General features: G+C 46.2%; 1 protein-coding gene and 1 long non-coding RNA gene across 5 annotated transcripts in view; both read left to right on the top strand.

The window, feature by feature from the left end:
• LOC135366458 (piezo-type mechanosensitive ion channel component-like) overlaps window positions 1-12,844 on the top strand; it is a 70,470-nt gene that overhangs the window by 40,495 nt on the left and 17,131 nt on the right. For all 3 annotated transcript variants that reach the window (XM_064599174.1, XM_064599173.1, XM_064599172.1), the window contains 4 exons: window positions 1,528-1,658; window positions 1,730-1,849; window positions 5,787-6,077; window positions 7,077-7,144. In XM_064599174.1, coding sequence (XP_064455244.1) covers window positions 1,528-1,658; window positions 1,730-1,849; window positions 5,787-6,077; window positions 7,077-7,144 — 610 coding nt within the window. The remainder of the gene's footprint in view (window positions 1-1,527; window positions 1,659-1,729; window positions 1,850-5,786; window positions 6,078-7,076; window positions 7,145-12,844) is intronic.
• On the top strand, window positions 7,156-10,538 carry LOC135366459 (uncharacterized). 2 transcript variants are annotated; one of them, XR_010414171.1, is made up of 7 exons: window positions 7,156-9,181; window positions 9,800-9,871; window positions 9,932-10,003; window positions 10,064-10,135; window positions 10,196-10,267; window positions 10,328-10,399; window positions 10,460-10,538. It is a non-coding gene; the product is annotated as an uncharacterized LOC135366459 (long non-coding RNA). The 2 variants fall into 2 exon arrangements; XR_010414170.1 differs by having other exon boundaries at window positions 9,932-10,135.

The raw sequence follows: 12,844 nt of genomic DNA, 5'->3' as shown, positions 1-12,844 counted from the left end.
CGGCCTGTACACCCTAAGAAAAAAAGAATAAAACGGGGAGTCATTGCAGCTTCTACTCCCCTAGATTGCAATTACTCCCTATTTTAGTCCCCTAACCCGACATTTCGTCCCGACATTCACTCCCCAAGGACTACAAGTTGTCACGGAACATCGCGAACGGTCTCCTGAATGCAACAGTCTACGTAAATATGTGCCCTTGGTCAATTTGATGGCATAAGGCTGTATTACTCAGTAAACGTAGCAATTTTCCAGCCACACGGAGTAAGAAACAGTTAGTTCATCTTTCTTCGCAAATTGTGCCCTATGTATGGCGCAAGGTTTTATATAAATGGATATATCACGGTTGACGGTTTGCTTCAAAGTATGTTCATGCATGCCCGCGAATTATGTAGCTGGGACTCTTACAACAGCACGTGAAATGCAGTCTCCACTCTGTGACGTTCTATTTACTCCCGTGCATTTACTCTCGAAAGGGACAATGTTTTGTGGCAATGCATTTAGTCCCCAAAAGGAGTAAAAGTACCCCTTTTTATTCTTAGAGTGTAGAGTTGGGGAAAGGGAACGCCATCAGTGAATGACTATGATATGCCTATGATATGTTCAGCCTATGATATGCGATGTCAATCTGTTTTTGGACTGCGTCTGCCTTGCATCCTTTAGTACAATGCATTCATGCCCAAAAAATTGGGATCGGGGAGGCGGTTGCAAAATATTTCGTTGGATGTGATGGCTGTACGGTGGTGTGCCATTGTCACTAAATAAGCTACGCTTCAGAGTATCGACACTGAGATCCAAGAGCAAACGTGCGCCATTTTGTTTCCGGGCCACGCTACCCATGCGCACAGCACACTTTAGCACACGATGCCATCTATAGTGCGCGGGTGAAATGTTCATTTCCTTTACGAGCACAAGTTGACGGCCTTGAGCTCACCTTGACATCTTCTGGACGCTCATGTGGACATTGCGTGGATTATCGCAAAGGCAAAGGGTGGTGAAGCCCCTAAAGTGCCTGGATTGGGACAAGTAGCTACATCCTTTTCTGTTTCCCATCGCGACCTTGGACCCCCAATGGCGGCCATAGCATAGGTTTGCGTGCTACGATCGCCATGAAATGTTCAAGGTCGAAGCGGCAAGATCAAGGAATGGCGGTACTCTTCCCAATTCAAGGACTTTAGAAGGCCCGAAACCGCCAGAAACTCTGTAAAAAACAGAAAAAAAAAAAGAGACGCTCGCACTTCACAGGCAAGCAGAGCTGGCTACCGGATGACTGTCACACCGGGTGCTTCCTCCGTAGGCCGCACTGCGGCGCCACCCGCTCGCCGCACCGTCCCTATATAGGAAAAAGGCGGAGCCGTGAACCATAGCAGATGCCATTGGGAATGCGTTGAAGATTTCCCCCGAATTGATGCGATGGAGGAGTGTTAAAACAGCAACCCTTGCTGCAACTACCAAGTGTTTTGTATTATAGCACAACAAAGTTCTGTAGAAAGCGCTACGAATAATTAAAGAGCGTGTGTCTCAACTTAGCTATTCGCTCCGGGGACCACTATATGTTCGACGAGCCCACGGAGTTGGAACTAGACATGGAAGCCGCTGACGGCAAAGGACGCCGAATGAGGGATGAGGACGAGGATGTCGAAGTCCGTGGCCTAAACGCGGTAAAGGAAACTCGTTTTCATATACCTTTAAGAACGTAAACAGGTGTCGTGATACCAGATGACGTTTTCAGTTTCTGACTTCCGCGATGAAGTCCGACAACTTGCGTCGTGACCCCAGGGAGCTTGCATGGTGCAGATTGAGAGCAACACGACGAGCTCCTACAACCAGCGAATCCTCGCTGGGTTCGAAGGTATGTGGGCGTTTCTGGCTCGTTTCTGAAGTAAGCGATTTAACGAGATGCCGAATTATCTAAAGCCAGTTCCGTGGCGCGAATGTGTCTGATTAGGAAAGCGCTGCGGAAGTATAAAACGCTCAATACCTACAGCGAAATTCCTTCTTACTGTAACCTGCTACGCTCCCACAATGAGAGATGGGAGCACAGAAGGCAATGCAGGTACCATACGTGTGACCATGCCCTGTTCACTCCGTATATCATACGACTACTGATGTAATTAACAATAAGCGAGTAGTTATAGCACAATCTCAATTCAATACTATTTCCGCCAACCGACAACACAGGAGCCGTACAAGCATATGCGGGCACATCTGCGCACGTACGTATGCGCACACTATTTTTTACAAGCATTCTTAGCATACATTCCCTTATACATGTGTGGACGTACGATTCGAACTTTTGCCGACTGTTGTTACTGTGCCGTATATTAAAAGGAAGTCTTGGCCATTAGGGGGAGGCTAGAAAAAAGAGGTTCGACCTGCGAAACAAACTTGTGCGCATTTCATTGGTTGCCGTTTTCCGTGCGGGACGCCATGACACCAAAAGTTATCGAAAGTGGAGGACGATGCTTGGAACGTCGAGGGGGAGATTTCGTGACAAAAAAATATTCGTAAACACTCCAGTTTTCTTCTGTAGTGATATTTCCTCCTGTATCTATCTGCAAAATCAGCTTCAAGTTTCACTCATTATTTCGTCGCTAACGTTAGGCCTAGTGAAGACCGCGACCCCAGGAGAAATCGCACCTAGACTTCACTGATGCGGAAGATTTTGCATTATATAATTGAATTCTGTTTGTACATACATATGTGTCCACTTTTGGTTCCGTCTGTCTATGTTACATGATTTGAAGGTTCACAGCAGCAGCCGTCTGTCACGAAGAAGCGGTTCTGCCGCTTTCCCGGCAAATCACTTCTGCCAGTAACCATTCCCGCAGTTCTGAGTTTTCTCTACATGCCCCTTTCCATGCAGATGGCGTTGATAAAAGTAGGCGCCAAATCCGTCGTTTTGATCTGTCACCGGCGATATCAATTAAAATTAATCTACTTTCTCCAAAACGGTGGCACCGAGTAAATAAGGGTGAGGTATAAGTACTGGATGGCCTGCAATAATAGGTAACTGTATTTCCACCTCTGATTGGCTAGATACCTCAAGAAGTAGGTGGAGCCTCAGATATATGCAGGTCTCATTAATGGACAGACTAGGCACTGCTCCTCCCTTTTACTGGAAATCGTAGCGAGTTGGAGCCTTCAACAGTAACTGAACGTGTTGGTCCGGTCTGTTGTTTAGATACTGCGGGGTTCAGTCCGCTAAACGAGACGTAGAGTCGTAGGAAGTCTCAGTCAACTAGAGAGAGACTAAACGTGCTCGTCAATCTTGCTTGATCGGTGGTCCAGCACCACAGGCTTGGCTTTGACGGAATGATGCTCCGGTCTCTGACGACCAAATAGGGCCGAGGATCAGTGTACAGAATATTTTTCTACCTCGCTTGACGTCAATGACCCGTAAAGTCCGCTTCGGTTGAAATTCTCTGCGACCTCTACTGGGTGACACCTGGGTGACTGTTGTCATCTTGCTCAAGTCTGTTGAGCTGATCAGCACGAGGCACTGACGGCATCAACAGCTATGCGCTCATTGCTAAGTAAGTTCGCAGTCTCTGTCTGAACAATACGCCATATGCACAAGTGCGCGCCATCTATGTGCGGAGGCGGAGACTACGTTTACGCGCCATGTTTGGGTATAGCTGCCGGTGGTTTCGGTTGTCGCCACATCTCCTATCGCCAGCAACGCGGCATCCCGGGAGGTTGACCGGCAACTCCCCATTACTGCTCGTGCCACTGTGCACCCAAAAGGGCAATATTGGCTCGAATACCGATAAGGTAAATCCTCAGTTCACTATTATTGCCTCTAAAATAATTAAAAAGGCACGTGACACGTTCACGGTCAGAACATGATTAGATTGAGGTTGTTTGGCGTGTCACGGGACGGCAGCTTCTTTCAGAAGTAGGTCTATACTAAACGTGAGCTACAAATGACCTCATTTATGTTTAGGAGTGTTGAATTTCCAGTGGAAGCGTGCTGTCAGACCAGCATTTGGAAGATGATTGGGAAAATGAGCTTTGTGCAATGTCTCTCTTTGTGGTGCATGTCCGTTTGGGACATTGTTGCTTTAATTGCTTTTAAAAATGAGCTATGTACCAAGCAGATAACCAAGTACGAGACATCAGATTTCAGAACAAAAGCATTGTGCTCCTTCTGATGTGCCGTTGCCTTTGCATCACAAAGAAAATGGCATATGATGCGAGGAAATCGTCAAATCATCACAGAAAGTCTGCTTTTCTGTGTCTCCAAGAAAGGGGCTCTTCCTCTTTCTTTGTGTGAACAGTCAGCTCCACATGACTTCCATCTAAAAAAGTATGAATCCGTTCGCCTTTTGTTGGGTTACTGGTACCAAACTACTACATGTGCGAGTATGAAAGTACATCTGATATTTTACTGAAGGTACACAAAATGTGTCTAGTCACAGGTGCTAAAATGCTTTTTTATTGCTAAGCAGAGAGTCCTGTAGTAAGATCATCCATCGCCACTCCATGATACACAAACGCGCATATAGAGACCCGCTACGTAACAGCGTAACACACCGCATCAGAACACTTTGCTGTAAAGTTCGGGCAAGTAGTTGAGTATTCATATGTAGAAAAGCGACGGAGACCCCAAAATTCCGCAGTTCGACGTGAGATTCAGTCACGAAGTTGAGCTACGCCGAGCGTGCCTATCCGATGCCGTTTGCTCATTGTAGAAGACAATAACGAACTTGTCCAAAAGAAACTTTCGTATAACGTTAGCTTCGTGAGCTCGGCTGTGCATTCTTCCTGCTCGCCTGCCATGCTAAAAAGCTTGAATCGCAAGTTTCCCGACTTTCCAGCTGGTCCCGTTACAGAAAATCGCACATAGCGCGACCACCCGAATACTCAAACATGGCGCCGCCGCCAGCCGCCACCACGAGATGGCAGCACTTATGAATAAGGCGTATTGGGCTGTAGCTATAGGGCTGCAGCACTTGGACAAAGGTGCTCCTCCGCATGCGATTATAGTGTGCTGTAAGAAAGAGATGTCTTTACGATCTTTGCCTTCTCAATACCCAGTGATGTGTCTGCTCAGCCATTGTTGCATATTTGCGTTTGACGTAGCACGTGGGGATCCCCTGTCTCCAGTAAACCTCATCCTGTCGTGGTCACACGTCATAGCTCACGCTCGCGGTATATCACACCGACATAATCCCGTCGTTATATAGGGCCAAGTGATTAACGTATTTTCCAACGTGAACTAGTATACGGTGCCCCTTCCGCGACATGGTGGCCCATTTCTCCTTCATACATCGCATCGTCTGAGTTCGCCTTAACGTGGGACTGTCATCGCATCTTTAGAAATGGTCAGAAGAACGAGGCCTCATGTGCCAGTATGCGCGCTTTACTCACCGAGCGAAAGACGTTCAAAACGGGGAAGAGAAACGACGAACAGTTTGGCCGCTTCCATGTTTGACATCACGTCTGGGTGTTGACGAGAGGAAAGTTAGGTAGCAAGCGAGCTGGTGGGGACGATCCATGACTTGAAAACCCGAGAGGTAGGGACGATAACAGACAAACACAAACCGTGTTTGTGTTTGTCTATTATCGTCCCTACCTCGTCGTCATGGATTGTGTGTTGACGTTTGCTGTGACGTGAGACCAGGACCTGTCCAGAATGCATTGTGTTAGCCCAGCACGCTTCTGTCTACGGAGCAATGCATTGGAGAGTATCCCCGACGTGGCTGCGGTCTCTGTGACTTAAACGTGGCTGCGACACCGCAGCTCTACGTGACACGTGCTCTACCGTGCATTACCATACGTTGCAGGAAGCGCACCCGCTAATCCCAGCAACAGCAAAGTCGGAGACCGCCCACACGGCAGAAATTTCCAAGCGCCCATCTGCGGCCGAGACTGCTGGACTGCCTCCAACTGGCTCAAGAGGAAGAGAACCCAGGGAAGAACGTCTGTCACGGCGGCTGTTAGGCCACGTAGCCTTTTTGATGGCCCTTATCGACAGCATGCTCATCACTTGCACAGCCAAGTTGAACGAGGTATCACGTGACTACCGCTACGTCGTCAGGCGCTTGGGGGAGGAGAAGCGACTGTATAAAATGCAGGTGAGAAACAGACAATTTTTCATTAAGACAAACAGGCAATAGGAAGCTATGACGAATAAGCGGAAGTCTTCAGTAAACTCTGAACGATCCTCCTACTGTTGACTTATTTTTCTGGCAACAAAGCAATTGCGTCAAGGTGGCGCCTTAGCGGGTGACCCGCCCCTCGTTATTTCGTTAGACTTTTAAGCGATTTAAGTCCAAATTTCAATCCTGAATATTAGTCTGTGGTTAAATGCAGTTCATCAAAAAAGCACAGAAGTTTCATAAAAATAAAGCGCAAGTTAATTTCGCACTTTCACGCGGTGTCCTCGTAGCGAGACACTGACTTGTTACTTGCGATTACCAAGTTTATAACGAGTAACGTATTTATTTCCCCTTTTTGATGAGGGTAGCGAGCATAACTGTATTTATTTAAATGACCTTGGTAACTTGTACAACTCTGCTCGGAGCCTTTCAGACGGGTGTGTACAACAATTCCTGAGATGGAATTTAACATGGACATACTAACTTCTGATGCCACGCAAGATCAAATAATGCACAGCACACCATGAAATACACTGACAAATTCGACTTTCGACGTCGAGGAGAAACCTCTACGGTGTTCGACGCCATGTACACCCACCCTACAAAAAATACTCAGTAGGATGAGAAAATGCAGCAGTAACTCAGCTCCTCATTGCCTCCCTCGGACTCCTTGTCTACATTTAGGAACAATAAGGAAATGATGGACACAGAGCAAGAAATACGCAACATATCTCCTTATTGTTCCTAAATGTAAACAAGGAATCCGATGCAATGAGGAGGTGAGTTACTGCGATATTTTCTCATCCTACTGAGTATTTCTTGTAGGGTAGGTGTACATGTCGTCGAACGCCGTAGAGGTTTCTCCTCGATGTCAAAAGTGCACTGTGCAAGTGCACACATTAATCCGTCTGAAATACAGCTGCACAAACGGCCGCCGATATACTGATGACGCATTTTTTTTTCTTTCTGTATTAGTATACGAGCGGCCTAGCCACCGAAACAAACAAAGTCCACACGGCTTCGCCAACGCACCACTTTCATGAGTAAGTTAACCTTTATGATACCGATTTTTATCGAGTAGTTTGGTCACTGCACTGACATGGAACTTACATAGAAGGCTGACATTAGCAATCTAGCAATGTTTCCAGCAAAACTCCAGCAATATTTACTTACATCCTGCTTCGATCGTGCTGGTAATCGACGTCACGTGTTCATCGGCGTCGTATAGGAGACGTGGCCGTATTGCCCAGAAGATAATGTTTCGCATCCAAACTTGCGGAAGAGGTAGTAGGCTACTCGACACGCTTTCTGGGTGTTGAAATACTTTGCTGTCTTTGTATCTCACAGATATATCTCGCGGTGACGCTTTGGAGCATAAATGTTTGAAGGCGGGATGCATTACATGGATAGAGCGATATCCGATATTTGAGACTACCCTAAAGTTTTACAGCTACAGCTGTACATGCGGAGATTAGCATCGGATAGCATGCGTGCGCCGTCCGCCCCAGATATCGCGCAGCAGTGAGTCAGGGAAGAAGCGTCAAGCAACGTTGGGTATCACGTGAGGTGTGGTGATGCAGGTGGCGGGAGTGGAAAGCAGAAGGCGCCACGCAGGCCTTTCGCGAGGATGGCTCCGGGAAAGATTTTAGTGAAGGTTCCTGTCCGTGTGTGTCTTGCGTCCGGTTCCTTCTTGCGATACCAACTCGTTAAGAAAAGATTGTAAAAATTCGTAAACATCCGAACAGGGTTCGAGCTGCAATGTATTTGTAAAATCTAATTTCAACACATGAACATACTATATGCTAGGAACTCTGAAGGAAACGGGGAAAGAATCGTGCTGAAGTGTACCCACAATGCGTTGTGACTCAACTGTTTTTTTTTTCTTTCCTTGTGATTACGGCATTCTTGATTGAAGTTTATGGATCAAGCCATATTAACAGTATAACAGCTTGTGCGTAGAATGGAATCTGTCCAAATGCGTTATGGTGATTTTTCGCCTTATGAATGACCATCAATTTCTTCGCTCCGTGGTGTTTTTTTCAATCGTTGGCACTGGTCGTCCAAGTCGAAGTTATGTCGTCGAGTTACGCTAATCAAAATGAAAAGTCGCAAATAAAATTGTACAGAGAAGGAAGCAGATAATAACGTCATCAGACAATCCTGTCTATGGCAAATACACATATCGAAGTTAGGCCATTTCCACCCGTTTATGAAATTTTCTTACGTGCAAAGCATTGCATGATGAATGATTCCAAGCTTGCACAAAATAAAAAGCGAAGCATGTGACACTCAACGAAACACGTTGAGTAGGACAGCAGTATGTTGGCCGGGAAAAAACGTGAAAGGCGAAAACTAGAGTAGGCCGACTAGAGAGCAGACGAAGACTATAGAGCAGGTTGCAGCGCCAAACTGGCCCTACGTCGCATGCGTGCTTCCATTTCACGTGCCGACCAATATGGTCCCGCTACGACTAGATTTTCGCGCATGCGTACTATTCTTGTTCTCAAATTCGTCTCAAACGGATTCAGGAAAGGGTTCTCGTGTGAGACCCAACTTGCAGAGTTAATGATATACATGCAGCAATGAATGTTGGCACTCAAACCGATGTCATTTTTCTAGACTTCTCCAGAGCGCTTGACCGCGTACCCGATTCTCGGTTACTGTACAAATTGTCCTGCTAAGGAATTCATCCTCCACTAATTAACTGGATTCGCCTCTTAGTTCTGCTTAGTTAACGATTCTTCATCTCCCCCAACGAACGTAACATCTGGTGTACCACAGGGTACAGTTCTTGGTCCCCTTCTCTTCCTGCACTGTAAAAAAATACTGTGATTTCTACGGGCGTTTAGTAGTATCTGACGACGGCGTGTTACCGTAATCACAAATACTGCGAAAACTACGTAAAACGGTGGCGCCATCATCATGCGCCGGCCAAAAATTTCAATGCGGAGGCAAGGCCAAGCCAAGTACGGGTCATTGCCGTCATTCACAACAGCCGGACGCCGAACATCGTGCGCGGACGATCGTTGAGGAAGAAGAACGAAGTGGTCGTTGTAAATCTCGTGAATGCACGTAGCCAGGTAAGCACATTTCTGTTCGCACATCCTGTTCTTTGCGATTTGAGCGTGGTGCACCGTATGCCTTGTTTTTGTTGAACTTATGGGACACCAGTAAATCGTGGCGTTTGCTGTGAGGCTTCTCCCTAGTTTCAGATCTCCGTGTGTCATGCGTCCTGGCTCGTAGGGTGATCAAGGCGCTCTTATTGTAATGTATCGTTGCGGAAGGTGCCCTTGTGTTTTTAACACTCTGATGGGCTACGTTGACCACTGTAGACATGTACATGAAGCGAGCAGAATACCGTGTTGTCATGCATTATGTGTGTACACGGCGGCGAACTATGCAACACTCAGATGTCACATTTTGGGACGTTACAAGAACACATCAGGACGGTCGCCTCGAATCGATTTGCTCTCCAAAACCACGAAAGTATGTCACGTCCATTCGTGCTCGCGTCAGTTCACTACGAATATAGAGATAGTGTCACATATGAAGCAGCACATACGAGAGGGTCATGATCAGATGTCCTTATGAACGCTGCCAGAAGAAGTTCCGTGCCGTCTCCGCGTTTTGTGTGCACCTTCATATGTTCTTCCATTGAAAAAATAAAACTGTGAGTATAATCTCCTTTCTCTTTGCAGTGTTTTGATGCCAGAGCTGACTGATGGGTGCACATGGCTCCTTCGAATGTTCTTCCTTTGAAAAAATAAACGGTGAGTATAACTGCATGTTAATTGCCCTGCTCCCTGTAACAGTTTCCTTTCTCTTTGCAGTGTTTTGATGCCAGAGCTGACTGATGGGTGCACATGGTTCCTTCGAATGTTCTTCCTTTGAAAAAATAAACGGTGAGTATAACTGCATGTCAATTGCCCTGCTACCTGTGACAGTTTCTGTTCTCTTTGCAGTGTTTTGACGCCAGAGCTGACTGATGGGTGCACATGGTTCCTTCGAATGTTCTTCCTTTGAAAAAATAAACGGTGAGTATAACTGCATGTTAATTGCCCTGCTCCCTGTAACAGTTTCCTTTCTCTTTGCAGAGTTTTGACGCCAGAGCTGACTGATGGGTGCACATGGTTCCTTCGAATGTTCTTCCTTTGAAAAAATAAACAGTGAGTATAACTGCATGTCAAATGCCCTGCTCCCTGTAACAGTTTCCTTTCTCTTTGCAGAGTTTTGATGCCAGAGCTGACTGATGGGTGCACATGGTTCCTTCGAATGTTCTTCCTTTGAAAAAATAAACAGTGAGTATAACTGCATGTCAAATGCCCTGCTCCCTGTAACAGTTTCCTTTCTCTTTGCAGTGTCTTGATGCCAGAGGTGATTGGCGCATTTTCATCATATGTACATAGAAAATAAATCCCGATGTGACAAACATCACAATGTGTTACGCATGGTCATTACTTAAACTGCTCTCATTGCTACGACTGTATGTAGAAAAAAAAAAAGTGGGGCTCCAGGGATGGGCACAGCACGATAAGGGTACACGGCATATGCCAGTTAAAATTACTGGCCAATGCAGTTTTTTTAACGACCACAGCACAGTAATGCTACACGGCGTATGCCTGTTAAAATTACTGGCCAATGCAGTATTTTTCACGGGCACAACTTATACGGGGCCACCGTAAAAAAAACGGCCAATGTTTGGCAGCCAACTTTCCTTGCATTTGCCCGTTTTTTTTACGGTGAAATTTTTTACAGTGTGCTTTACATCAACGATCTCTCCCTATCATCCCTCTCAACCATGCGGCTTTTCGCGGACGGACGATTGCGTCGTCTACAGAACAGTGTCGGATTTGCAAGATCAAATTGAGCTGCAGCGGGACCTTTGTAACACAGGAAGGTGGTGCTCCCAAAGGCAGATGCAACTCAATAGCTCCAAGAGTAAAATAGTTCAGTTCTCCAGGAAGCGCGAAGTCCTGGTGGTATAGTATTGGTATAGTATCAAATATCTTGATGTCACAATTACAAAAGATCTGCACTGGGCCACCCACGTAAATTCAATAACAGCGGATCCCAACCGAGCCTTAGGCTACATCAAACGGAATCTGCGCCTCTGTCCTCCTCACGGTCGCCTCCGGGCTTACGAAGCTTTCGTAAGACCCAAGGTTGAATATGCTTCCACCATCTGGAGCCCACATCCCCTTAACCTAATGTCATCCATTGAAGCCATCCAGAACAGGGCTGTGCGCTTTATCTCCTCCTCATATTCACGGTCCACCAGTGCACTCTAAAAACTGAACTTCACCGCATAGCACGCTCTGCGCCAACCATTGCCACGAATGATAGGGTTATCGTTTCTGATTCGAGGAGAGAGGGAGGCGTACGCCTTTTTGTGTCAATTATCATATATCCAAATTGACACAAAAAGGCGTACGCCTCCCTGTCTCCTCGAATCAGAAGTGATAACGCTATTAATCGTGGCAATGCTTCGCGCACAGCGTGCTATGCGGTGAAGTTCAGTTTTTAGAGTGTGTGTCGTCATTGAAAACCAGTTTCAACATGCCACTTCTCAGCAATAGACGTAGAATTGCTAGGCTGTGCTTAATACACAAGATGTACCACCATCCCACACTTTCTCACGGGTTGTTTCTTAACCCAGACTACGTTTCCAACCGCGTCGACCACTACAAAAAAATAAAACAAGTTCCTTGCCGCACAAATAATTTTCTTCATTCTTTTGTTCCATCTGCAATATTGATTGGAATAGTCTTCCACAGCGCATTGTAGACATTGTTAATCAGAGTGCATTCCGGGACGAACTATGAACATATTTTCAGTGGATATCTTTTTGGAAAGTTTCTCTTTTCAGTCTCTCTTTTCCCCCCTTGCTTTCTAGCATGTTATATAACAGTAGGTGTAAACATTGTATAAGTTTAAGTTTGTGCTATAATAGAAGCTCGCAGGCGTTTTTGTAGATTGGTTTTGTACCACTTACTGAACTCGCCACTTTTTTGTCCACCCCTCACGTAATGCCCCTGGGCCCTTGACTCCCACATGTTGCTCGAACAAAAGTATCGGTCTTGAACAACCGCTGTAGATATTTAACGAAAATCTTGCGCTTAATGCGTGCGCTTCCATTGCGGTAATATGTACAGTATGTACTATGGGAATCCGTCTGCTGGAGAAGTAAACCAAACTCTGATTATACTAACAGTCATTTAATAACATACCAACAGAACACCGGGTACAATATGAAAGTTTTCCGTGCCAAGCCAAAGCGGTCTGCTCCTGGCGACGTCCCGAGGGAAAAACGCCCCCGTACCAACCGCGGCATCGTTTTTAAACAAAGACCCCGCCCTCTTTTGCCAACACGTGCCACCGATATCTACTGAAAACTGTAGCTGCTATCAACAATCCGCAGATTACGAGGTTGTCGGGCACGCGATTAGATAATCGTTCACACGCTTCTCCCACAGTACTAACCTGTAGAACGGACTTTTCTGCTTGATAATATGACCGTCCTAGCGACATGCTTGCCTGTTGTTTCGATGCCGTCATGTCCTCACTCGTCGCCAGCGTAGAACCGACTTTTCTGCATGATAATAAGATTCAAGACGGAAATAACCTCACGTTTATTTCCTGCTTCGTGACTGTAATTGTCCGCTTCCAGAACACTCCGCTGGCGCTCACAGTCCGAACAAACGTCGTCGGCTTCTGGCTACAGACAACAAACTGAATACCAAATA

The sequence above is a fragment of the Ornithodoros turicata genome, chromosome 8 (genome assembly GCF_037126465.1).
Source record: "Ornithodoros turicata isolate Travis chromosome 8, ASM3712646v1, whole genome shotgun sequence".
Lineage (NCBI taxonomy): Eukaryota > Metazoa > Arthropoda > Arachnida > Ixodida > Argasidae > Ornithodoros > Ornithodoros turicata.
Note: the sequence above shows the minus strand (reverse complement) of the source record. Positions and strands in the feature narration are given on the sequence as shown.